Source organism: Poromitra crassiceps (genome assembly GCF_964638095.1).
Source record: "Poromitra crassiceps genome assembly, chromosome: 2".
NCBI classification, from domain to species: domain Eukaryota; kingdom Metazoa; phylum Chordata; class Actinopteri; order Beryciformes; family Melamphaidae; genus Poromitra; species Poromitra crassiceps.
In genome coordinates, this window is record NC_139624.1 from 92,226,713 (window position 1) to 92,254,397 (window position 27,685).

At 43.1% G+C, this 27,685-nt stretch overlaps 1 protein-coding gene across 1 annotated transcript in view; it reads right to left on the minus strand.

Moving 5' to 3' along the window:
• dipk1c (divergent protein kinase domain 1C) overlaps positions 1-17,521 on the minus strand; it is a gene marked incomplete at both ends in the record, with an annotated part of 131,685 nt that extends 114,164 nt beyond the window's left edge. The window contains one exon of the mRNA XM_083631949.1: positions 17,300-17,521. Within this exon, the coding sequence (XP_083488075.1) occupies positions 17,300-17,521 (222 nt within the window). The remainder of the gene's footprint in view (positions 1-17,299) is intronic.
• Positions 17,522-27,685: the final 10,164 nt, after the last annotated feature.

Here is a 27,685-nt window from a genome sequence, read left to right on the forward strand (position 1 = left end):
TATCCAGTTATTCAGCATCATTATCAACTTTAAATGTGAGCTCTGTGTGCAGTCACTATCCAGTTATTCAACATCATTATAAACTTTAAATGTGAGCTCTGTGTGCAGTCACTATCCAGTTATTCAACATCATTATCAACTTTAAATTTGAGCTCTGTGTGCAGTCACTATCCAGTTATTCAGCATCATTATAAACTTTAAATGTGAGCTCTGTGTGCAGTCACTATCCAGTTATTCAGCATCATTATCAACTTTAAATGTGAGCTCTGTGTGCAGTCACTATCCAGTTATTCAGCATCATTATCAACTTTAAATGTGAGCTCTGTGTGCAGTCACTATCCAGTTATTCAACATCATTATAAACTTTAAATGTGAGCTCTGTGTGCAGTCACTATCCAGTTATTCAACATCATTATCAACTTTAAATTTGAGCTCTGTGTGCAGTCACTATCCAGTTATTCAGCATCATTATCAACTTTAAACTTTACATGCTGTGGACCAAAGCTCACCTCACTGCTGTCACAGAAAATAAAAATCTACATTTTGATGCTCATCTTTCTCAAACTGATGGTCCTTTATGTGGTCCTGGTGAAACCTGCTCAAATCCACTATTCCATCTCATAAATACACTTAATTCCTGCAAAACATACTTTGTGTTATTTAAGGACAGTTTAGAGTCCAGCAATTTATCGTAGCCCGACGGGCATCGCTGAACATGACGTCCGTTCCAGTATCGCTCGACGCTGATTTAAAAAAAAGTATAAACACCTATAGGCGATAGGAGAACGCATTGCAGAGGCGCAGAGCAGGATGTGTTGTGATATTTTCACATGGATTAATGCTGGATGGACAGACAGAGAAGCTGCCAGTCAAGGTATAATGTTACCGTTTTGATTGCAACATTACAAATCTGCTTGCTAACATGCTGTATGATTATCCATGCTAACGATGTGTTAGCTGTTACCGTCTGTGTTGAGAATGTCCACTATAGCTTTCCAGGCATTTGCCTTTTTAACAGCATCTTTATAATCTGCCCGGTCGTTAGCCCAAAGGCACGGGAACCGTGTCATTGTGTTTATTAAGTTTTCAACAGATATGTGATCTTCTTCCATTGTTTTTTTTTTATATTTTATTTTCAATTTTATCAATATATGAATGAAACAAACAGACAAGCTCAGACACAGGAAAGGAAAAAACAAAGAAAAACATACATATAATATCAACAGTTATTATAATGTGCTACCGTCCGTATAGGGTGCTTATGTGCTTGTAAGAAGTGTTGTGCATAGGGTCCCACACGAGGCGTCCAATAGGAACCAGCCGGGTAAGTCACTCATCATCTGGGGATGATGAGTGACATAGAAACAGGTCCCAAATAATTAGAAACTTTCCAAGTGAGTTGGTTCTCAAGGATCTGAGCCTCTCCATCCTTATAACAGAGATCATGTCCGTCAACCACAATTGGAAAGAAGGTGAAGAAGGGGACTTCCATTCTTTGAGGATCAGTTTTTTGGCAACAGTTGTCCCCAACGTCAGAGACTGTTGCACAGCTGTGGGGAAGCCCAAAGAGGTCTCCGAGCAGCCGAAGATGGCGAGTTCTGCCTCCGGCTGGAGGGTTATTTTGTAGGCCTTAGAGCACCAGTCAAATATTTTGGCCCAGAATCCCGTCAGTGAAGGGCAGAACCAGAAGGCATGAGACATCTTCTTCCATTGTTAATTCAACTAGCTAGCTAACTAGCTCGTTCAGGAAAGTTTTAAGTAGCCTCAGAAACGTTTTCTTCTTCTGTGGTGTTTATTGCCGTTGGCTTCAGAAACTGCGGTAGGAGAGAAAAAAATGGTGGTTGTCATGACAACAGAACCAACGATGGGGTCAAAGTTCAATCCAGATTAAGTCTTGACAATGGTCGCAACGTTCATCGCAACGATGGCATATCGCCCGTCACTGGAAGTATAAACACTTGTCGTTATCACCGACGATGGAATGTGATCATGGTCGGTCGCAACGACCATAAATCGCTGGACTCTAAACTGCCATTTAACCTCACAACATCGATATGCTCCTTCAACGGTCTTATGGCAATTTATGAAATAGTCACGGAAATGTAACCTATAGATTGGTGTACTGTACATGGATGATTTTCTTCATGAAATGACCGCACGACTGAAACTGGTGAGTTATGAGTTGTGGACGTGTTATGGGGGGGAAAATGTTCCTCAACCAAGAAATTTTAAAATGTAAGTTTAGGCAAATAAAACAACTTGTGTTATGGTTAGGCAACGAAAACAACTTAAAGTTAGAAAAATGGTTTGGTCATGGTTAAATAAGAAATGTCAGTGTCGAACCCTGAATCGACCCCCAGTCTTCCCGGACTTATACGCCCATCCGCCACCATTTTATTCGAATGTGACACTACTTCCTGAGTCCCGACTGACCGAAACAAGCGTGTTAAAGATACTTCCAATTGAAATGCATTCTTTTGAAAGTCGGGCACGAATCTATAGATTACAATTTCCTGACTATTTCACAAACTGACGTGAGACAGGGTTGGCTCCTTCCAACACACTCCTGTTTTATTCCTGTATTGTTTTTATTTTGTTAAATAATAATACTTTACGCCATTAATTAAAATTAATACGCCACTTTGGTTTTCTTAATAAACACGATTAAACACGATTTCAGACGGACAAGCCCGTCTTTATTGTCACACGATTACACATCAACACATGCACGGACGGCCACAAACACACACATGCTGACGGTGGCCGGTGAAATTTGTCCTCTGCATTTAACCCATCCTGGCTTGTCCTTTCCTCCGGGGGGCAGGCCAGGAGCAGTGGTCGCTTTTCTCGTACAGCGCCCGGGGACCAACTTCGGATGTTGTCGTCACTGGTCGGATGACGATGACGATCTGATCTTCTGCATGTTTTTAATGGGGGGGGGGTTATATATGGAGGAACCCCCCTGGGGGAGCACGGGGAGAACATGCAAACTCCACACAGACAGAAAGGCCCTTACGACGAGATACCCCACCTGGGCAGTAGGCACTGAAGATATGGGGGGGAACACAACCACAGCGCTCACAGTGTCCCAGGCGAGAATCTGACTGCGAGGCGACAGCTCTACCACTGAGCCACCGTGCCTCTCCTCACCTCTATTTCTTTCTTCTCCAACTCCCTTTGTAAGCATTTTATTATTTATAGGTATGTGCAAATAAACGACACACTAACCTAAATCTGTAACTAAACCCATCAGTTTTTACGCAGCTCGCAGCTACAAGCGCCGAGCTGACACGCCATTTCAACACACACAAGCCTGCTAAACACTGTGTAATCCGCCGCTTCAAAGGGAGATTTATGGGTCTGACAATGGAGGGATGAGGCCACAGGAAGGAGGAGAAGAAGAGTTGATTGACAGTTTTGTTCAGGTTGCCACAACACCTGAGGTTGAGACAAGCCTGAACCAGCATCACTCAGAGAAGAAATCCCAACAGTAATCGCTGCAATGAGAGGAGAATTACTTGTCAGAGGATCCAAAATCAGCTCCCTGCCAGAGTCTTTGCATTGGGAAATACGTGAGAAAAGAGATTTGACTGTGCAATTAGTTCTGCTAGAAGTGATTCTTGCATTTCTAATGCATCTTTTTCTTCTTCCGATTTTTCTCCTCCTTGTACTTTTCTCCTACTTGTACAAGAGTTGTAGAGTTGTAGCACATGCTTCCTCCGATACATGTGCAGTCGCCAGCCGCTTCTTTTCACCTGACAGCGAGGAGTTTCACCGGCAGGACGTTAGCGCGTGGGAGCATCACGCTATTCCCCCCCCCCCTGTTCCCCTCCCCCCAAACAGGTGCCCCCTGACTGACCAGAGGAGGCACTAGTGCAGCGACCAGGACTCATAAAGTACCGCAGGGATGATGTATTTTTGTAGGCTTACCCGGGAAGTCCCTGCACTCCTGATTCGTAGGGGGAAAGGCAATGGGATTTTTGTATGGGGATTTCAGTGAAATGCATGAAATAAGAATAAAATATGAAATAATCTTCACAAATGAGGACCACTTTTAGTATGACTTTTGCAGCGTTTTCTGAAAATCGCCTTTAAAAAAATCCTTTACGCTTCAAAAGTCATAAAAGTGGTCCTCATTTGTGAAGATTATCTTTCTGAACACAAACTTCGCTGTTTCATAAACTTGTGTTAACCACAGACCTTATTTCATGGATTTAACCAAAATCCCCATACATTGCCTCCAGAGAGGGCTCCCTCATGGTATGAGATGGAGCAGGTGATAAGTTCCCCTCTCCCTCTGCTGAATTGTTTGTCTACCAAATTGTCTCCCCAGTATCGATCTCATCCTATCATATCACATCTGCAGGATACGTGGATGATAATGTGTCAGACGTTCAATCTAAATCCTTATTTTAACTCAGAGTCAAGTATATGGCTGAATCCAAAATGACTAATTGGCAAAGCCCCCTTCTTATGGAAAGAGTGGGTGGACAGAGGAATTCTCAAACTTGGAGACCTATACGAAGAAGACACTCTTAAGACATTTGACAAACTAGCTCTAGATTTTGACCTCCCCAAATCTAAATTTTGGCAATATTTACAACTAAAACACTTGCTAACACAGATCTTTGGCTCGCCCAGAAATGTCCCTCAGAATTCAGAGATTCTCGCTGGGGTCGTTATGGTGTATGGGACAGGCCATGAGACTTCATTCTATTATTCAGAGCTCTTTGATCAGGCCAATACAGTGTATATTGCTCTAAAGACCATCTGGGAGCGGGACCTGGGCCTATCTTTTAGTGAACAGCAGTGGGAGGGGATTTGTGGAAATTCAAAGAAAATGTCAAGAGATCTTAGAATTCAACTTATCCAATTCAAGATTCTCAACCGATTTTACTGGACACCTTCTCGTCTTCACAGACTAGGCCTTAAGGACTCTGCGGAGTGTTGGAGGTGTCGGGTCCCAGAGTCAGAGGGCACTTTATTTCACGTGTTATGGGAGTGCCCAGTGATCCAAGATTTCTGGAGGCGGGTCCATGAACGCATCATGGAAATTTCTGGGGACAGTTTTGAGTTTGAGCCGAGGCTATATATACTGGGTGATCCTCTACAAGTTGCCCATTGTAGTGTGGCCGACTTGATTTTGACATGCATTATGGTGGGCAGGCAGGTTCTGATGAGGGGGTGGAAGACACCAGGGAGCCCATCTTTTCAAGACTGGTTCACGGAACTCAGCAAAGTGGCCTCTCATGAACAAATTATCTACAGAAAAATTGACAGGCTTGATAAATATTTAGAGAAATGGGGGAAGTATATTATGCACCTGGGTCTGGGTAATAGACCAAATCAGCGGGATGTTTACATTTACTTCCGGGTACCCCTGAGGTCCACACATTATAATGGCGGTGGACGGCACAAACTGACGTGTTGAAGACAAAAACAGACAAAGAAGACAAAAATGGTTCGTCCGTGTTGTGTTGTTGTTTAATATCATTCATAACAACACTTTCACTAACGTTAGTGGAGACCAGACTAGCTAATTTACCTGTTGGACCAGACTAGAGTAGACTTGAAGCTAAATTAAATTGACGTGGCGTCAGTAGCTCTGTCTGTACCAGGCTCTTTCTCGCCGAGAAGAGCCTGGTGACGCGAGGTTACTCTGTCTGTAACGTAAAAAAACAGCGAGTTTGACAGACAAACGTTATTAGCTAGCTAACACTACATAAAACAAACACAGAAGAAAGGCTAGATACGTCGGACAAGCATGTTTACCAACCGTTTAACCATTTAAATTGAAAGTAGTCGGCCGAAAACAACGAGAGGGTTTGACAGCATTTATTTGACAACACGCACATTTAAACCTGCCGCCTTCCCCAAGTGGTACCCGGAAGTAAATTTGTTTACATGGTGACGTCACGGTGATTTGGTCTATAGGGACTGACCAATGCTGGGATTAGTTAGCACAACAGAAATACTACTTGGAGTACATTAGATGACATGGCATAATATTATGATGAATATGGGACCCTTTATGGCATTTATTTTATTTTGTTTTATTTTTATTTATTTTTCCTTGTCCTAGAATTGCAGAGCTCCCTCCTCCTCCTCCTCGGCTCAATCCATTCAGTCTGTCCAAACTTAATACCGATTTAATCTCAGTATGAGATGCAGGGAAATATATTATAGTAGCCGATGTGTTTAGAGCAGCTTTGTCACGTTGTCACGTCGTAGTATAGCGTTATATTTTACATGTGCGCTAAACTGCGATGAGATTTGTTTGCGGAAATGACGGCGGGGATGAAAGTCGCTCAGGGGAGGCTCACTTTGGTGCGGGGGCTCGGAGCTGCAGCTGCAAACACACAATAACCCCTCCCTCCCTCCAATAGGCTTGAGTTGTGAGGAGCCGGGAAAGGGTACAAGGGGAGTAGGGGAGTAACTATCTTGAAATCCCATAGTCTTTGGGGACAACGTGACGTCAGGTTGTACCAAATCTCCAATTCATTTGAGGGCAAAAAAAAGCAGTGTTCCACCCATACTTATACCAGTTATGCTGCTGAAAAATGATACAAATGGTAGAATGGCAACAGTTTGGTCTCAAATCTGGAAATTTTGACCAGAATTCTTCACACACCACCCCCAAAGTCATATATATTGGTTAAAAGCTGAAAAAAGTGTTTTGGGGGTAAGTTACACTTTAAGTGTTTGTCTGTATTATGTAAAAAAAAAACTGAAAACTTGAATAAAATACAAGTCGAATTGTAACGGTGTAATTTATGAGGGGTGAGGTAGAGTTGGTGGAGAAAGTTATAGTTGACGAGCCTGAATCTGGCATTTACAGTAGCAAACATGCTGTTCTGACATAGGTCAGACCAGAGGTCTTTATCTATAGTGGTGCCCAGTTCAGTTTCCCATCTCTCTCAATGTATGTTTTGTTACAATTCTACAATTTCAAACCTGTGTTTTCGGTGCGGTATTGACGAGGGCACAATGTTACATTGCACATGGCAGTGTGTTAAAGTCACAACATTTTGGTGTGATTTATGTGAGACTTTAACCAAAATTATGAACACATCAATTCCATTCGACCCAGAGCTCTGTCTCTTGGGAAATGTATCAAACTTGAAGTTAAGTCAAAGTACTAGAAAATTCATCGATATAGCCCTTACTGTCTCCAGAAAGTGCATTGCCCTAACCTGGAAATCGGATTCCCCTCTCTCTATATCAAAATGGATAACAGAGATGACTAATTGTATTCCTTTAGAGAAAATCATGTATGTTCTGAAAAACAGATTTGATGCATTTCTAAGTATTTGGCAACCTTTTATTGAGTACATGAAAATATTACCCCTACCAACTGTGAACTTGTTATGACTTCTGAACTGGTTCCACTATATAGTAGGTCAATAACACCTTAAAAAAAACTTGGTTGAGATATCTTACTGTACTTCATGAAATATTATGTTTTCTTTATTTTTTCTTCTAGTAATTTCTATTACTGTTTTTTCTTTCTTGTCTTTAATGGGAATGAGTTGCATTATGTGTTGTTTTTTGTCTATATTGAAAAAAAAAATCCCCATACAAAAATCCCATTGCCTTTTACACGGATGAGAAGTGCTACTTCCGGACTCATTCCTGCGGTACTCTATAAACCTTAATCTGGCTTCCCACCCGCACACATGGCCAATTGTGCCTGTATGTGCCCGACCAAGCCGGATGTAAGACGTGGGGTGGAACCTGCAACCCTCGTGTAAGGCAAGGAATCTACCGCTGCACTACCCAGACCCATCTGGCAGAGTCTTTACATTCGTAAATATATTTGACTGTGCAATTATTTTTGGTAGATGTCTTTCTTGCATTTCTCCTGCATCTGCCTTGCATTAGTGCTGCAGAAAATGGTCCTGACTGTTATGAAGTGGAACCAAATGAGTTTATTGTAAAATAAAACTCTGCTGGCTTTCAACCAACTCGTTACTAGAATATTCCTCTTAAGGAGGTGGAGGTGGACGGAGCTAAACCAGAGTATTATTTCAGCCAGCATGCACTATTTGTTGACTCTGGATCCCTGTATTTACTTTGGACTTCATCTGTTAAATCTTTGGATCTGTCTAAGATGTTTAGAGCACAGGGGATAGTTACATGAAATCATGTGTGCTGGAAAATGGATTTCTCTCTTAATCGCTTGCGATTATTTCTGAGGAGGAGGTTGTTGCTGCTTCTATGGTTACTTCTAATACCATACATGAAATGGTGATAATATATCGATAGTGGTAGTTGCTGCTTCTATACGAGGAATCAGCGTGACGTCACAACAACAACAAATCACAGCAAAACACCCGGAACCGCAGCAGTTAACTAGTATGAGTTGTGGCAAACAAACATTAATATCTCAAAAACTATGCATGACATTGCTTATATTTTGACATTCTGAGTGAGAGCAGAAGTAGCCCAAGAGTTTGATGTATAATATATGCATGTCGTGTTAAAGTTGTGTGAACTGTCGCAGTTTTTAAAATGTAAACAGAGTTAACTGACTAGAGTCAGACGCTTAACTCAGGCTCCATAGGGTCCCATTGCAGTTTCCACCCGGAAACGCGGTTTGTTTACCAAAATGCTGCTCAGCTGATCCCTCATATAGTTACTTCTAATACATGAAATGGTGATAATCAATAGTGGTAGTTGCTGTTTCTATAGTTACTTCTAATACATGAAATGGTCATGTATCAGTGGTAGTTGCTGCTCGTTGTATCAGTGGTAGTTGCTGCTCGTTGCCATGTATTTTGCGGACATCAAAATGTTCCAATTAACGACCCTCTGCAGGTCTGGGTTTGCTCAGACGGCGCCCTCTACAGGTCTGAGTTTGCTCAGATGGCAACGTCAGTGACAATCAAAAGTGAAAAGAGTTTCCATGCATGCCATAGAAACACTGGAGGAGAGCAGTAAGACAGATTGGAGTTTAGTTTAGTTCTACAAACATTGCTCAGAGAAGAGCTGCCATAGAGGCAGAAATAATCTGATTTAAACTTCAATGGTGCATTGGGTGGAGCCAAAGAACTAAAAAAAAATTATGCACAAACTACAATAACAGCAAACCTTGAATTGCAACTTATTGAGAGTAAAACTAGAGTGCACTCAGTAGAGTGCTGTGCATCCGCTGTTACAGAGATAAATGCCTAACACTAATATTAGTGGTTCTTAAGATAAGTCAGTTAAATCTATCTAAGCGGCTTATAGCTCCTAATCACATCAGTTAGCTCCTCATTAGCCTTCCCCTTTGATGTAACAATACAACTTGTTTCTCTGAGTGCGGCTTACTCACTTACCACCAAATTCCCCCACCCCCGCCGCCCGCCCCCTCTCTACTTTACAAACTCTGCGGAGGTGCTACTCATGTGTGAATGCAACATGCCTCATGTGTGAAAGGGTACACTTCACGTATCATCCGGGGCAGGCTCAGTGGGGAGCAACCCTCACCTGATCCGGAGTTCATGTGTGAAAATAGCTTTAGGTATCACAATCTTCTTGTTCCCACTGCTGGCTCTGACGTGCGCCTCCAACTCTGCCATGGAACACTGGCTTTGTTGAGGTCCACTCACAGTGTGGCTTTCGGCGTGGATCAGCTTTGTCCGTGCTCTTGTTTTGCAGTTTAAAGGATGTCTTTGAATGCCATCCCAAGATGTAGTAGTGTGACGTGTCGATGAATCAAAGTCTCTCCATATAGGTTCACTGGCTGGTAGCTAGTAGTTAGCATCATCACGCTAACCACTAGTCGCTTATCGTGCGTTCCTTTATCGCAAAATAACTGGGATGTGGAGGGAAAAATTTGAGTGTTTTTTTTTTACCTTTTTTAGCTGTATTTAAAGGAATATCTCATTTTAAATCAACATTAGGATTATACTGTTGTGATGTCATTATTCAGTATCTTCTCCTTTTCTCACTAACTTTCATGTCACCACCTGCTCTCCTGTCAGCATTCTAACTTACAAACACAAACTGTAGGTTTAGCCATCATGTTCTTTCATAAACAGCCTGATTGGAAAGAAAACATTGCCACTGAGATGTCACAACAAGCACTTTTATTATTATTATTTAGTATTTATTATTGCTGTTATTATTACAGTGCACACACACATGGTTATTCAATTATTGCAAAAAAAAAAAAAAAAAAAAAAAAAAAAAAAAAAATTGGCCCCTTGATGTCCCGGGCCCCGGGGCTTCAGCCCCGGTAAGCCCGTTGGTAAAATCGGCCCTGCCTTTACCCCAAATAGGAAGTCAGTGCTTTCCCTAGAGACCCCCCTACATTAATAATAATGTGCCATGCTACTATGCCTTCACCTAGTGTTCACTTAAATCCATAGCACCATCTTATCATGGTCAGTAAAATTCCAATAGATAAAAGTAAATGGGAAATATTACACTCTAAAACTTAAGGAAATTATCTCTGATTAATCACTTACAATTTCTTATCTGAAGGGCGTAATGTAACCTCCATCAACCTTTCTACAGTTTTGTGGTGTTCCTTTGAGGAGAGACTTCAGATAACATGTCCAAAGTATGGTACTGGAGCACACGGATCAAGTGTAGAATAAATGTTTTAACACCAAGTGTGTCTTCATCAGGGTCACACTCTGTATGTATATACTGTAGAACCAGGCTGTATCCTGTTATAAAGTCGGGCATTTTAACATGGGGGTGAACGGGGAATGACTCTTTTGGAGCCAGCCTCAAGTGGCCATTCGAGGAACTACAGCTTTTATCACTTCCGTATAGGCTTCATCTGTCCAACCCCAAGCTTGCCGCCTGGCGCAGAGACAGAGAGAGAGAGAGAGAGAGAGAGAGAGAGAGAGAGAGAGAGAGATAGAGAGAGAGAGAGACAGAGAGGGAAATATGCAGAGAGAGAGAGAGAGAGCAAACAAGCAAGGCTTCTCAGTGTTTATCCCGGTACATCAGTAGATGTTGGAGTGGATCAGACGGGAGACCATTAAGAACTATTGACCTCTGCCAATACATCTCCTGCCTGTCTGTCTGTCTGTCTGACTAACAAGCCTATTTACTGTAAATGCTTCACTGCACCGCCATGATGCAACACTATGTCAGTCACAGGCAACGAGAGCAGGCAGCTTATCCTCTGGATAATGAGTAGGCTGAAGCAAGGAGAGGAGAGCAGAGGAGAGGAGGAAAGGAGAGAGGGAGGAGGAGAGAGAAGAGGGGATAGAAGGAGAGAGAGGAGAGGAGAGAAGGAGAGAGCAGAGGAGAGAGGGAGATGCTGGAGATACTGTAGGCCCAGCCTAGGATGAGGCAGCGAGAGGAGGTAATTAAGCTAGGAAACACTCTGTGCTGTGGCTGTCAGTGAGGCTGCAGACAGCCCAGAGCAGGTTATCCCCACCCACCCCCACACACACAGGGCAGGTATCTCCAACACACACCTGACAGGAAGTCATTAGCACTCAGATAAACACACACTGGAGTTTGGGCTGAGAGTAATGCTGCAGATAGAGCTGAGCTGTTTACACTCACACAGTAATGAAAGTCATGCTGCAGATAGAGCTGATCTGTTTACACTCACACAGTAATGAAAGTCATGCTGCAGATAGACCTGATCTGTTTACACTCACACAGTAATGAAAGTCATGCTGCAGATAGACCTGATCTGTTTACACTCACACAGTAATGAAAGTCATGCTGCAGATAGAGCTGATCTGTTTACACTCACACAGTAATGAAAGTCATGCTGCAGATAGACCTGATCTGTTTACACTCACACAGTAATGAAAGTCATGCTGCAGATAGACCTGATCTGTTTACACTCACACAGTAATGAGAGTCATGCTGCAGATAGACCTGATCTGTTTACACTTACACAGTAATGAAAGTCATGCTGCAGATAGAGCTGATCTGTTTACACTCACACAGTAATGAAAGTCATGCTGCAGATAGAGCTGATCTGTTTACACTCACACAGTAATGAGAGTCATGCTGCAGATAGACCTGATCTGTTTACACTCACACAGTAATGAAAGTCATGCTGCAGATAGAGCTGATCTGTTTACACTCACACAGTAATGAGAGTCATGCTGCAGATAGAGCTGAGCTGTTTACACTCACACAGTAATGAGAGTAATGCTGCAGATAGAGCTGATCTGTTTACACTCACACAGTAATGAAAGTCATGCTGCAGATAGAGCTGATCTGTTTACACTCACACAGTAATGAAAGTCATGCTGCAGATAGACCTGATCTGTTTACACTCACACAGTAATGAAAGTCATGCTGCAGATAGAGCTGAGCTGTTTACACTCACACAGTAATGAGAGTCATGCTGCAGATAGAGCTGAGCTGTTTACACTCACACAGTAATGAAAGTCATGCTGCAGATAGAGCTGATCTGTTTACACTCACACAGTAATGAAAGTCATGCTGCAGATAGAGCTGATCTGTTTACACTCACACAGTAATGAAAGTCATGCTGCAGATAGACCTGATCTGTTTACACTCACACAGTAATGAGAGTCATGCTGCAGATAGAGCTGAGCTGTTTACACTCACACAGTAATGAGATTATCACATGTAACCTCAGACGGCGATTCCCAAACGTTTTCATATTGCATGCACCACTAATTTGATGAGTTTTTCAGACCCAAAGATGAGAATATTTTTGAGAATGTTATTGTCAGATATTATTTTGCCCAATCCATAATCCCATCACTATAGCCTGGTAAACCATCCTGATCACATGAACTCACGTTCTGTTTGGTTCTGCGGATCAGTCTGGACTTCATCTCTCTTAATCTCTCCACATTGATGTTAGTAGGTGGGAGTACTTGCTGTGACAGACAACCACCTTTCTCTAAACGTCTCCAAGACCAAGGACATCATTGTAGACCAGGGATACTCAACTTGCTTTGCCCGGGGGCCACTTTCGTGAAATGATAGAAGGCCAGGGGCCAGATAATAAACAAACTATATAAATTTTTCTGTAGCGGATTGTAGGTTTTTGGGGTGTCAGCCAGAGTTTAGTCTGACAATGTTGTGCACACCGGATAGTTAGTTAGGTTAAGTTAGTACATACATAAGTGCCTGGGTAGCAAGCAGACGGTGGTATTTGACAATTTAGCAGCTAAATCATAGATTATTGAAAGATATTCCATATTCTAGACTGAAATGCTATACCAGAAGTGGAGTACTGACCATAATGACATGAACATTTCGACACTTATTCAGCGGGTATCTTGCATGTTGCGTTCAGGTGCACTGTAAAAAAAGAAAAAAGAATTGCAATTCCATTGCGGGCCACACAGGGGGGCCGCCAGTTGAGTATCACTGTTGTAGACTACAGGAGGATGGGGGGGGCACACACACCCCAATCACCATCAATGGCACAGTGGTGGAAATGGTGGACAGCTTCAAGTACCTGGGAGTCAACATCCACCAGGACCTGACATGGGCCGGCCACACCGCCACTGTTGTCAAAAAGGCCCAACAGTGATTACATGGACTCAGACGCCTGAAGAAATTTGGGCTAAGGCCAAAAATCCTCAGGGACTTCTACAGAGGCACCATTGAAAGCCTGCTGACTGGCTGCTTCACCACCTGGTACGAGAACTGTACCACCATGGACCACAGGGCGCTAAGAAGAGTGATGTAACAGGATGTAACAGGATGTGAGCTACCAGAACTGCAGGAACTGTACAATCAGCGGTGCCTCAGGAGGTCCCTGAAGATCATCAAGGACACATACCACCCCCACAACAGCCTGTTCTCCCTGTTACCCTCAGGGAGGAGATACAGGGTCCCAAAAGCACGAACAAATTGCCTGAGGGACAGTTTCTTCCCGCAGGCCACGAGACTCCTTAACACACACAAATAAACAATCATGTAGTAGCTGCTACCATTACATATGATAATTATGCCTATGTTATTTGCACCTGTGCAAACAGAATGTTTAATTATGTTCTAAGGTGTCTACGCTAGAAAAGAAAAGGAAAAGTTTACTGTTGTTGCTTGTTGTTCTCTTGTTTTACTGCATCTATATGCCCTGTTTTTGCACTGTTATACTGTTATTTGCACTATGTTGTAACGGAGCCTACAGCACAAGAATTTCACACGTGATACTTGTACTACGGAGTGACAATAAAAATCTTGAATCTTGAATCTCAACTCCTTCAGCCAATCAGTGTCACCAAATCCAATCCGAATCCCTCAGAAGAATGGCAAAAATGTATTTTCCGCGGAGAAACTCCGCTGATATTGTTCTTGTTTAATTGTTGTCATTGAGTGTATTTCTGCAATAACTGCACTTATGGCTGTTATCGTTATACATCGTTGCTTCCGGATACACCATACTGGCCGGTTACGTTGTCAACTACGAGGCAGATCCCTGATTGGGCCGTGCACTTTGCAATTTGTGGAAATGGCTGGAGGCCAGACTGATCCGCAGAACGAAAGAAAAGGTGAGTTCATGTGATCAGGATGGTTTACCAGGCTAATGACCATCTGTATTGTAGGTAGAGAGATAAGAGAAACTATGATCACAACAGTTATTCTTCTATGTACATTCTCTGACTGTTCGCTTCTTGTATATTAAAATAATGATGTTTGCTGGGCAACCCCTGTGGAGCCCCCTCAATACACAAAGACAAGTGATGAAGATGAAATCAAATGGTGTTCAAAACAGATATTGTTTTTGCCAGGCATCTGGCTGCCGGCCTACATCTGGCTCTGTCTGAAGGAAGCTCACTGACTGACAACCCTGGGCAAGTATCCGAAATGCTCGAGTGACATCAGTGAGTGATGTCATCTGTGACCGGCAAGCTTAGCTTAGCAATATTTTTGCCATGCAGCCAGATGACGGATGGCGTCATCAGTGATGTCATCAGTAACACACATGCTGCCTGGCATATACTGTAGCGAACGTGCGCACAAGCGAACACATTTAAACTACCAAGTATAAAAAGGCTCGTTCTCAAGCCAAAAAGGCAAATGTCAGTTATAACCCATTGTTCCTCAAGTCCCGTAAAGGCTTATAGATGACTGAATGCCACTTTTAAGATGCTTCCAAGTTCAAATAGACATTTGGTGTGTTCACCAATTTTTTTTTACTTTGTGGTCAAAGTCATAAACACACACACACACACACCTGATCATTTGATATATTTTTCTATCATTATTACACTTTTTATTTTTTTACTTTATTTGTCTTGCTCCAAATGGTAAATGGTAAATGGCCTGCATTTATATAGCGCTTTTATCCAAAGCGCTTTACAATCAGTAGATAGTCTACATTCACCCATTCATACACCAATGGCGGCAGGCTACCACGCAGGGTGCCTACACACCATCGGGAGCAAGGAGGGTTAAGTGTCTTGCCCAAGGACACAACGACAGCAGCTGGGAGGGAGCGGGGATCGAACCGCCAACCCTTGCGTCATTGGCCGACCCGCTCTACCTCCTGAGCTAAAGCCGCCCCCAAATAAGAGCATAATGCCAATAGCCTAAGCCAGTATGGAGTTCACATGAAACAACTGACTCAAACATGCGTGCACACACACACACACACACACACACACACACACACACACACACACACACACACACACACACACCTTTTTACCCCTGCATTACTGACTCTAAATTAATATCATTAATGATATTAATTTAGAGTCAGTAATGCAGGGGTAAAAAGGTGGGTATACTATATGATCTCCAGTTGCTCATTATGAGGCAATCACCAATAGAAACAAACATCTCATATTATACTTGCAGAACATTCATTTTCCCCTTTTAAAGATCCTATCCTCATGTATATCAGCAATTCCATACAGCTAACTATTACAGAACGATGACAGCATTCGATAGATATCTATTTATGTGAGTCTAGAAAGGTGAAGTCACTGTTCCTGCCAATGTTGGATACACTGGGTGGCAGGTTTACCTTCCACTCCAGCCCTGTTTAAATTCATTTACTGTAGTTGCACAACCCATGTCTCATTAATATTCCCTCTTCAAGATGAAGATTCCCTTATAGTCATTGTACAACATAATTTATCCTCTGCATTTAACCCATCTCTAGACACAACAGGTGCAGTGGTGGGCAGCCACAGTGCAGCGCCTGAGGACCAACTCCAGTTCGATTGGAGTATTAACCCTAACATAGCAGTACATGTCTTTGATGGTGGGAGGAAAACGGAGCACCCGGTGGAAACCCACAAAAACACGGGGAGAACATGCAAACTGGGACGGAGCAGGGATCAAACCCAGGACCTTCTTGCTGTGAGGCAACAGTGCTAACCACTGAGCCACCGACCTTGCCATAACCTGTCTCACCCACATCATCACATCACATTGTATCCAAGCCACTTGGTCACTCGCATAATTTCCGGTGTTTACTGACATTTTTATATGAGTTCCCAACGGAAAGCTAAGTGACGTATATTCATACACACTTTGAGTACATAGCCTGCACTTCTATCTGTAACATTGTGAAAGTACAGCAAGGGTTAAGAAAGGGTTAATATCGACATGGACAAAAGTAACTGTCTGGAATTGGATACGAAAATAGGTGCACTAACATCCATTTGCAGGGACTGGAAGAAAATCAAAGTAAAAGTGATATTAAATTTTAAAAATTACAGATTGTTAATTTGTGAGAAATGTCAGCAAAAACAGTAGCCTACAGGATGAAATATATTGGTATTTGATTGTGATTTTTTTTTTCATATTCTGTCCGGAATTGGATACACTGATGTTACATCTTCTCTTCCCCCACACATGCGCGCACACACACACACACACAGACACACACACACACACACACACGCACGCACGCACACACGCATGCATAGCTGTTCACCAGTAGGGATGGGGATCGTTACAATTTTCGAGACTGCTCAATGATCCGACCATTATCAATACTTTTCTATTATTTGTTGGAAAGCCCGAGCCAATAATAAATTCTTAACATAACTGGTATTGCTTTTATTGCTGAACTGTGAGTCTGTGATTGTTGATTTCTGAACAAAATGAAATGTCCCTGGTGAGGCAATTACATTCTTCTTTGTTTAGTTAACGGCAGTTGGCAGGCAATTCAATTGAATTTGAAAACTTTATTAGACAATGAATGTATGTTTGTGTCCTAGTGATTTGAGATAAATTAGATGACTCTCGTCTCTCAAGACATAAAGTTACACTATAGGACCCGCTAGTCTCGATAGCAGTATATCGATAAGCTTGATCCTGAAATCTGAAATGATCGATCAATATCCCTATTCACCAGTCGCTTCAAATGTGAAAGTGGTGGACTCACCAGTGTGTGCAGGATCCGCTTGCTCTTGTGGTCGGTGCAGTAGTCGGACAGGATGGTCCTGTGGACGAACACCAAGCCGTTGAGGAACAGCCAGGAGCCAAACCAGAGCAGGGCGAAGACCAGGGTCCCCCGCCGAGACCACAGCCTGAGACCCAGCCACCTAAGCAGGCCCAGGCCACCTCCACGACCCCCTGCTGCCATGCCCAACCCTCCAGGCACCATAGTGGAGGGGAGGGGGGGGAGCCGTCAACAAGTGAGCGTAGTCCTCCGAAAGGTTAGGGGGCTGCCAAAAAGTAGAAATACTCCTCAGAAAAGCTGTGGTTGTCGGCCAAAAAGTGGTAGTGGTCCTCCAAATAGTTGTGGTAAACTGCTAAAAAGTGGTTTTCTTCCACTGAAAAGACAGATAGTGACATTAGGGCTTGTATATCTAGTAGACACTGCTTATTAAGTTTGGTGTAGCAGATAACTTTTGCCAAAAAAAATTGTAATAAAGAAAAATAAAATTTTAATTAAAAGAAATCCCACGCAAGGGACAGAAAACACAATAAATCACTGAAATTGAGTCAGAATTCCTTAATTCGGAAGGAACATTTAAATTAAAACGCAATGAGTACCCTGTGTCAATATTTATGGTCTCATATTATGGTAAATCTATGGTAGTCCATTTTTTGTGTGACTATAGTGTGTATTCTAATGTATTCTAGTTTCTTTAGTCTAATGTGGGACTGGGTGTGTGTGCGGTGATGCACAGTCACAATTAGGAAACGGCGCTCTGATCCATGCTGCACAGATCCAAACAGCGGGCTCATCTGAAGCAGCACATGTGGAAAACAGCCAGTTTTGGAGTGATTTTAACGACGATGCCGAGTTCTGTCCCTCCGTCTCTGTGAGCCACTCAGCCTCCTGAGTGACTGTCAGTAAACAAAGATCATGCCGAAGGGGATTGGATTAAAAAAGAAAAAATCTATATGACTCCGACCCAGGAAAACAAAAACAAGTGAAAAAGAGTAGAATCCATAATCAGAGAAAAAGACTGACGCATTCCAAAGCCGACAAGTTGACTGGTCCTTTGAAGTGTTTCCACCAGAGATGCTTAGTGCTGTGTCTTCTTGCACCATGCATTATTGAGAGTTTTTCACACACACGCAGACACACACACACACACACACAATTTCTCTCTCTCTCCACACACACATATACACACACTCACACACACAATCACACAATCTCTCTCACACACAGTTTTGTTGTCCTTGTGTCAACTCCTCATGGCGTCCAGCGTTCCTGGGAAGTGTCAGAAAAATGAAAGCTAGTAATTCCCGAAAAGATCCTGGGTGATTTAGAGGCAGTTATGCTGGAAAATGTCCTTCACATCTGGGGGGAACGTATCTTTTAAAGACGGGCCTTAAAAGAAAATGGGCTACTTGATATGCAGGAAAAAGGCTTCCTTGATGTCAAGAAACGGTGCCTCCAAAGAAAAAGTTTTTTTAAATCAGAAAAATATCAGCCTTGATATGCTATGATATGTTTGCTTTTAAAATGCCCTGTCAGAAACAACTTATCACCCCAGAAGGCCAGAACAACCACGACACTTATACGGACTACTTCAATTTAGGTATCTACCATATCTTCATAACTGCCCTTATTCTGAAACTGACCAGCTGGTTTATGTGAGATGAGATGGTCTGCAAATTAAAATTCTACACTTTCAATAAGAAGAATTTTCCAAATCTATGATCTGTGAGTTTTTAAAACTCTTTCGAACTCTTTTGAGATCATGAATTGTCCCACCTCCAAAAATTGTATGTGTCCAAACTTTGAAATCTCATTAAATTTCCATGTGTCCTCAGCCAGCAGTTATAGGATGACGGTTTGACTTGAGTTTTTCAGCATCTGTTTTTTTTTTGTCTTTACTGCTGTTTTATAGATAGGATAAATGTAATATCCTTCACTTTTTAAGTCCTTCTCAGAGTTCACAAAGGGTTTGAGAGGACAGACAGCCTCTTTGATCCCTCTGATGTCATTGTAGATGCTAATCATCCACTTCTTTTGCAGAGTGGTTCCGGTTCAGTCAAGGCTCTCTCACTTCACGATTTAAGCTTGTAGAGGTTCAGAGAAGGTTTGTCAGTCACTTGTCTGGTATTACCTGGCTGCACCTTGTTATAATTATTCTGAAGTATGCAGCTGTGTCACCTAAGAACTTAAAACCTCCTTAATTCTCACCAACACAGCCTTAAAAAAATTCCGTTTTCCTGGGAAAAACTGACGTCCAAGCTCTGCCGTCCACTTATTTAGCCCTTATTGTAAATTCCTGCCTCTTACTGAAGCATCCAAAGCATGAGCTAAGAAACCCCTTCTTAACGACCCAGCTCAAAACTCTGCAGCACACAGCTTAGAGTCCACTTATGGTCTCCTTATCGTGGCTTTGGATCACAGAGAAAGTATTGTCCGCTGCAGATGCCGAGGGTCTTTCCAGCACTACTGCACTAGGGAATCAAAATGGTGAAATATAACTCTCGAAATCCTTTAGGAAAAAACAACAGAAACAAAATCAGAGGAAAGTGTGTCTCATCGCCAGCCGCAGCAGCTGCAGCTGTTACTGGACTGGCTCCAAGAGATAATATTGTCGCTATTTCCTATAGTGTTTATAGGCAATTTTATAGGTTTGATCCCGGCAGCAATGTCCTTCGGTAGCCATGTGTCCTGTTGAAGTGTCCTTGGGAATTCTCGATAAAAGCTTCAATTAATGCACAAAACGTAAATGTGCAAGGCATGAGGTAAAACTTAACTTCCAACTACGATCATTTCTCTCAAGTGGAAGGACGAATCAGAAGAAGATAGTTTGTCATGCAGTTGTCGGCATGTTGTGAGATACTAGTTACAAGTTTGTTGATGTGGTTTTGTGGAGAAGCGGGTGTTAGAGTAGGAGCTGCTCCAGTGCAAAAAGCAGCAAAACCCCAAATTACCGTCCGACTCTCCAACCTATAATTACCTCTCAACTCGCTCTTCTCAAGAGGGAAATCCCAGTCTGACAGCACCGGCATCTGGCTGCTGTTGAGTCTGACAGCGACGGCATCTGGCTGCTGTCGCTCTTTCAGATGCAACAGGTGCCCAACTCCAAACGACTTAATCCCATTAACTCTGCAGTTATCCTCCGTCACACTAAGTCAGAAGGCACTTTGCAGGCCGGTTGGTGATTGGTCAATTAGAAGGCAGTTTGCAGGCCGGTTGTTGATTGGTCCTCCAGTTGTCTGGTTTCATTTACCGGGGTCCTCGATTCGATGCGGTAGCTAGTGCCAGAGTGTGTGTATATCTGTCAACGGTGTCTGTATGAGGGAATGTGTTGGGAGCCAAACTCCAAAACTATGATTAGCTCTCCAATTTCACCCTTTATTCTCTGTGCAAGAACACAGTAGACAGAGTCCTTGAAGTCGTATAGTTGTCGTGCATCTCGTTGCCAAAAGTCCTTTAGGTGTCTGGTTCTGGTTTCCAGGAACTTGACAGGCCTTTTAAAGGGCTGAGCAAGAGCAAAACCTCCAAATTATGTGAATTAACTCTTCAAGTTAGCACTTCATTATCTCCGAAAATTAGACAGTCCTCAATGTGTCCTCAATGAGTTTGGTGCGACTGCGGTGGAAGTCTCCTCAGATGCCGGCATCAATCAAAATTGCTTGACTTGATTGTTTGTAATCCCGTTGCTTGTAGGTCTTTAAGTTACCAGGTTTCTTATTTTGCTTCTGAAGATTTGACCAACAGCAAAACTCTGAATCTCTGAAACTTAAATATTCAACAAATCTAACAGTGACAGTGGCTGTTTGTCTCAGATGCTAGGCCAAAATCCAAATAACTGAACATTGCCCTTTGTGAAAAGATCAGTAATCCTGTTGCTTGTACAGTAGGTCCTTTACTTGTCCGGGTATAGTTGCCTGGTCCCTGAGTTGCTTCTGAAGACATGAGTCAAACTTTAACATCTCCAACATAAACGAGAAGACAATCCACCAGTGAATCTAAAAGTGACAGCGGCTAGAATAATTGTCATGTCTCTCAAAGATGCTGTGGAAAACAAAATCCCAAAAAATCTTCGTACTCAAGGCAGTGACAGTTGCTGCTGGAAGTGCTGAGGATCTACCAGATGAGAGCTGAAGTTGCAGCAATTACAGAACTTTCTTAAAAAATAAATAAATGTCCATGTCACAGAGGTTGTGAGGCAGCGGGGGCCGGGTGGTGGTCTGGGGCGAGTTATCAGACGCTGGCTGGCTGGCTGTCTGTCGCCTGGCTTTCTGGGCTCTGGGCTGCTCTACATTACCCAGGCAGCCGGCTCTGGTTTCCCCTCACACTGCTGCCTGCCTCTGCCTCTCTCTCCCTCTGACGCTCCATGCTGCCGGCCGGGACCAATGGTGTGTGTGTGTGTGTGTGTGTGTGTGTGTGTGTGTGTGTGTGTGTGTGTGCGTGCGTGTGCGTGCGTGTGTGTGTGAGAGTGTGTGTGTGAGAGAGAGAGAGAGAGAGGGAGGTGTGTGCTCAGGCTTGCTCGATCAGCCCCATTCTGCTTCCTTCCTTTCTTCACTCTGAACGCCCGGCTTTCTCCTTATACTTTCCTTTCCTACCGTGTGTGTGTGTGTGTGTGTGTGTGTGTGTGTGTGTGTGTGTGTGTGTGTGTGTGCGCGCGTGCGTGCATGTGTGTATGCGTGTGTGCATGTCCGTGTGTGTGGGTGGGTGTGTGTGCGTGCGTGTGCGTGTCTGTGCGTGTGGTTCTCCTATTAAACTGGAGAGACTCTCCCTGTGCTGCTCTTTCCTCCCCTTCACTCTCTCCTTTACCCCTTTCCTATTTTATGCTACTGCTGTATCTCTCCCCTCTCTCTCTCCCCACTCCCTCTCTCTCTCTCCACTCTCTCTCTCTCTTCCTCTCTCTCCCACTCTTCCTCTCTCTCTCTCTCTCCCCACTCTCTCTTCCTCTGCCTCCCACTCTTCCTCTCTCTCCCTCTCTCTCTTCTCTCTCCCTCTCTCTTCCTCTCTCTCGATCTTATAGCTTATATCTTATTTCTGCCACTGTAGATTCAATCTCTCTCTTGCTTTTCTGTGTCCCTTTCTCTCTGTTATTTCCTCTCTGTCTCTCGCTCGCTCCAGCTCCCTAGGACAAACCTCTTTACCCCGTTACCACGGCAGCGAGTCTTTGCCGTGGTTCAGTCCCCATGCAGCTGCACAGAACCCTGCCAAAAAGCTGCTTCTATCTATATATCTCCCTATTTCCCATCTATCTCTCTCCCTCTCTCTCTCAATTCAATTCAAGTGTCTTCATTAGCATTAGATATATACAGCGGTACAGTATCTGTTGCCAAAGCAAATGTATAGATTGAAACAGAATAGAGTTACATTGTTTTATGAAACTATCTTTCTTTCTTTGTTTCTTTGTTTCTTTCAGACGGTCTGTTTCTCAGTACTGCCACCGTGGCACGTGCCATCAGACGCCCTGGGCAAAACGATATAAATGTCGCCCATCCACGTTCTTATCAACTATTTCATGTCAGGTTGCCAATTCAATGTTACTGTTGGCAGCCCGGGGCGGTTCTCAATCAGTTCCTTCTCCCTCTCCCCCGCCCCCCCCCCCTCTCCCTCTCCCTCTCCCTCTCTCTTTCTCACACACACACACACACACACACACACACACATACATGTCTCTCTCTCTCTCTCTCACACACACACACACACACACACATACATGTCTCTCTCTCTCTCTCACACACACACACACACACACACACACACACACAACATACCATGCACAATAGAAAGATAGGATCATCTACAATGAAATGTTGCACTTTACTTTGTTCCTGACCTGTGTTTTTATTTGCCAAATTTCCATGCTTCACCATTACGTAATGCCAACTGCCAGAAGTGCACGTCCCGTACGCAGTATGCAGTGCAACATTGATGTCCCGGACGCAGTATGCAGTGCAACATGGATGTCCCGTACGCAGTATGCAGTGTAACATGGATGTCCCGTACGTAGTATGCAGTGAACATGGATGTCCCGTACGTAGTATGCAGTGCAACATGGATGTCCCGTACGCAGTATGCAGTGAACATGGATGTCCCGTACGTAGTATGCAGTGAACATGGATGTCCCGTACGTAGTATGCAGTGAACATGGATGTCCCGTATGCAGTATGCAGTGCAACATGGATGTCCCGTACGTAGTATGCAGTGAACATGGATGTCCCGTATGCAGTATGCAGTGCAACATGGATGTCCCGTACGTAGTATGCAGTGAACATGGATGTCCCGTATGCAGTATGCAGTGCAACATGGATGTCCCGTACGTAGTATGCCGTGAACATGGATGTCCCGTACGTAGTATGCAGTGAACATGGATGTCCTGTACGCAGTATGCAGTGCAACATTGATGTCCCGTAGGTAGTATGCAGTGCACATGGATGTCCCGTACGTAGTATGCAGTGCAACATGGATGTCCCGTACGTAGTATGCAGTGAACATGGATGTCCCGTACGTAGTATGCAGTGCAACATGGATGTCCCGTACGTAGTATGCAGTGAACATGGATGTCCCGTATGCAGTATGCAGTGCAACATGGATGTCCCGTACATAGTACCCGACTTAAAACCTACCTGTTCTCCCAAGCCTACAACCTCCCATACCCCTGACCACCTCCTCCCAACCACCACCCTCCACCTCCCCCTCCCCCCCCCTCCTGTTCTCTTCCTCTCCTCTGCCTCTCCATACAACCTTGCCCTGAATCGCCACTGTTATTTGTACCTGTTACCTGTATCTGCTGCCTGTTTCTGTTGCTTGTCTTGTTTACTGTTAAGCGTCTTTGAGTTCTGAAAAGCGCTATATAAAATAAATGAATTATTATTATTATAGTATGCAGTGCAACATGGATGTCCCGTACGCAGTATACAGTGCAACATGGATGTCCCGTACGCAGTATGCAGTGCAACATGGATGTCCCGTACGCAGTATACAGTGCAACATGGATGTCCCGTACGCAGTATGCAGTGCAACATGGATGTCCCGTACGCAGTATGCAGTGCAGCATGGATGTCCCGTACGCAGTATGCAGTGAACATGGATGTCTCGTACGCAGTATGCAGTGCAACATGGATGTCTCGTACGCAGTATGCAGTGCAACATGGATGTCTCGTACGCAGTATGCAGTGCAGCATGGATGTCCCGTACGCAGTATGCAGTGCAACATGGATGTCTCGTACGCAGTATGCAGTGCAACATGGATGTCCCGTACGCAGTATGCAGTGCAACATGGATGTCCCGTACGCAGTATGCAGTGCAACATGGATGTCCCGTACGCAGTATGCAGTGCAACATGGATGTCCCGTACGCAGTATGCAGTGCAACATGGATGTCCCGTACGCAGTATGCAGTGCAACATGGATGTCCCGTACGCAGTATGCAGTGCAACATGGATGTTCCGTACGCAGTATGCAGTGCAACATGGATGTCCTGTACGCAGTATGCAGTGAACATGGATGTCTCGTACGTAGTATGCAGTGCACAGAGATGGGCGAAAATACATCATAAAGTATTTTGATACAAATTACAAATACTTGCTCAAAAAATGTATCACAATACAAATACAAAATACCTGTCTGAAAATGTATTTGAGATACAAATACGTATTTTGTATTTTGAAAATACATGAAAATACATTTTATAAAAACTTATAAAGAGCTGCAACGATTAGTCAATTCATAGATGAATTGCCAAATATTAAATTAATTGCCTATTTTGATGATCTATTAATCATTTAGAGACATTTCTTTAAGGAAAATGTCCTAATTCTCTGATTTCAGCTATTCAAAAGTGAAATTTTCTGGTTTCCTTAGACAGTAAATCCTCTCTTTAGTCCTCTGTCACAGTATAGCCGTTTTCCCACATGCGCTTTGTACCGCTAAATGACCGGAACGTGGTCTAATGCCTGCATGTGAGAAAGTCGTCGTGCCGGTATAAGTGCGACCCCGTCGTCGCGGTGATTTCACCAGTTTCGAGCCAGTCAGAAGAGCGGTATGCCGCGATAGGCACAGAAGTGAGAAAGGGGTCCAGTCATTTTCCACGACACCGGTCCTTCTCTCATCATGGGCGAGGTGTACACACGTTGCTTAACGTTCACTTCCAGCTTGCATCATCTAGTCATTCGCGCACATCAAAGCAAACTACTTCCACATTTCGCTTCGTGCATTTCGTCGCTGTGCAATGAAAGCCACTTATCTCCAAATCGCCAACTTTTCAGGAAATGAAAAAAAAACTGTGCTCTTAAAATACTGAACACCACGTTGTCATATTTGACACATGTCTTCATTGTAGACAGTTTATCGCTGAATGTGTCATTACATTATTAATATCTTACCTGAATAAGCTCAAATGCTGTTACAGGATTATCACACCGAGTCTGGGGCACTTTCTGCTGGCCAGACAGCAGCGTGTGGGAGCTTGCCTTTTAGAGCGCGAGCACGAGCCGCTGTGCTCCAGGCAGCGGGGACGCGCGGGCGGAGCTCTTCACTCTGCCAAGCCGGGGAGAGTGGCTCTGTCATGGGTTGAGCAGTCCCGGAGTAACGTGACATTATTCTTGTCAGAAACAACTTTGATTTGCATACTTTAAATGAGTTTGCAGCCCAAGGACAACCCGAAAACACCTTATTGATCTAAACCCGACCCCCCAAATAAGCTCCCCCCTCCCCCCGCCCCCCAACATACAGGAAATTTCGCTCCTAGATTCTCACATGCCCGCGCTGAGGTGTGAAGGGAAATTCAGGGAAATGTCCGATATTGACTTACAGGTAATTTTCAGGTACGCATGTGGGAAAACGGCTTATGTGTACTCCCTAACACACTGCAGTTCTTCCATTTTAGTTTTAGTTGTTTTTCAGTAGAACTAATTTCTCCTTCAGCTCAGCTGTTAATCACCTTCTGTGAGGGCTTTTGACTTAAAGGCAGCATTTCTGCATGTTAACCTCAAGTTTTGGAACTTTGACTATGTTTAGCCATAGATATCTGACATCATAACACAATATATAAATAACTGATCGTAAAAGGCATAGTAGGTCCCCTTTAAACAACTTCACATTCACCACCATGTCAGTAACTTGTCGTCACAGTATTTATTTAACGTGCAAACATATTTATACAACTAGAAAAGGTTACATTTCAGGAATTGAATGCCCTGATGCACATCCTGTCTAAGGTTGTGAAATGGTGAATCGGTGAGAGGAACGATGAGAAACTGCATCTCAAACAAAAAAGGCCTTCCATGAAATTGGACTCTTGTTCAAATCCTTACATCCTTAAAATGACTTCCCCTCCTTCTGCTTCATAAACAAAATCCAAAACAACGTGGCTATCTAGAACATAATTACTAAAGAACAATCACTCACTGAATACAACTTTCCACTATCAGCAGTGGTAACACCATTCTAGTGTCAAAATCTGCACAGCCATCATTATGCACAGTGAAGCTCAGACATCCTTGTAGCAACAGAAAGACATTTTTGATTTTCATTAGGGTACTTTGGTGTTCAGTTATAGTTTTTCAGTATAACTAATTTCTCAACCTATTCAAATCAGGTTTATGACAGTTAGTTGTTTTTCAGTACAACTAATTTCTCCTATTCAAATAAGGTTTCAGTTTAGTTCAGTTAGGTTTTTTTTCCAGTACAACTTATTTCTCAATCTATTCATATCAGGTTTTAGTATAGTTCAGTTAGTTGTTTTTTTTTCCAGTACAACTTATTTCTTCAGCTATTCACATCAGGTTTCAGTTTAGTTCAGTTAGTTAGTTTTTCAATACAACTTCTTTCTCAATCTATTCTGAATCATATCAGCTTTCAGTTTAGTTCAGTTAGTTGTTTTTCAGTACAACTTATTTCTCTATCTATTCTGAATCATATCAGGTTTCAGTTTAGTTCAGTTACCGGTAGTTGTTTTTTCAACTTATTTCTCCATCTATTCATATCAGGTTTCAGTTTAGTTCACTTAGTTGTTTTTAGTACAACTAATTTCTCCATCTTTTCACATCAGGTTTCAGTTCAGTTAGTTGTTTTTCAATACACCTTATTTCTCCATCTTTTCATATCAGGTTTCAGTTCAGTTTAGTTCACTTAGTTGTTTTTAGTACAACTAATTTCTCCATCTTTTCACATCAGGTTTCAGTTCAGTTAGTTGTTTTTCAATACACCTTATTTCTCCATCTTTTCATATCATATCAGGTTTCAGTTCAGTTTAGTTCACTTAGTTGTTTTTAGTACAACTAATTTCTCCTATTCAAATCAGGTTTCAGTTCAGTCCAGTTAGTTGTTTTTTAGTACAAATAATTTCTCTGTTTATTCATATCAGGTTTCAGTTTAGTTCACTTAG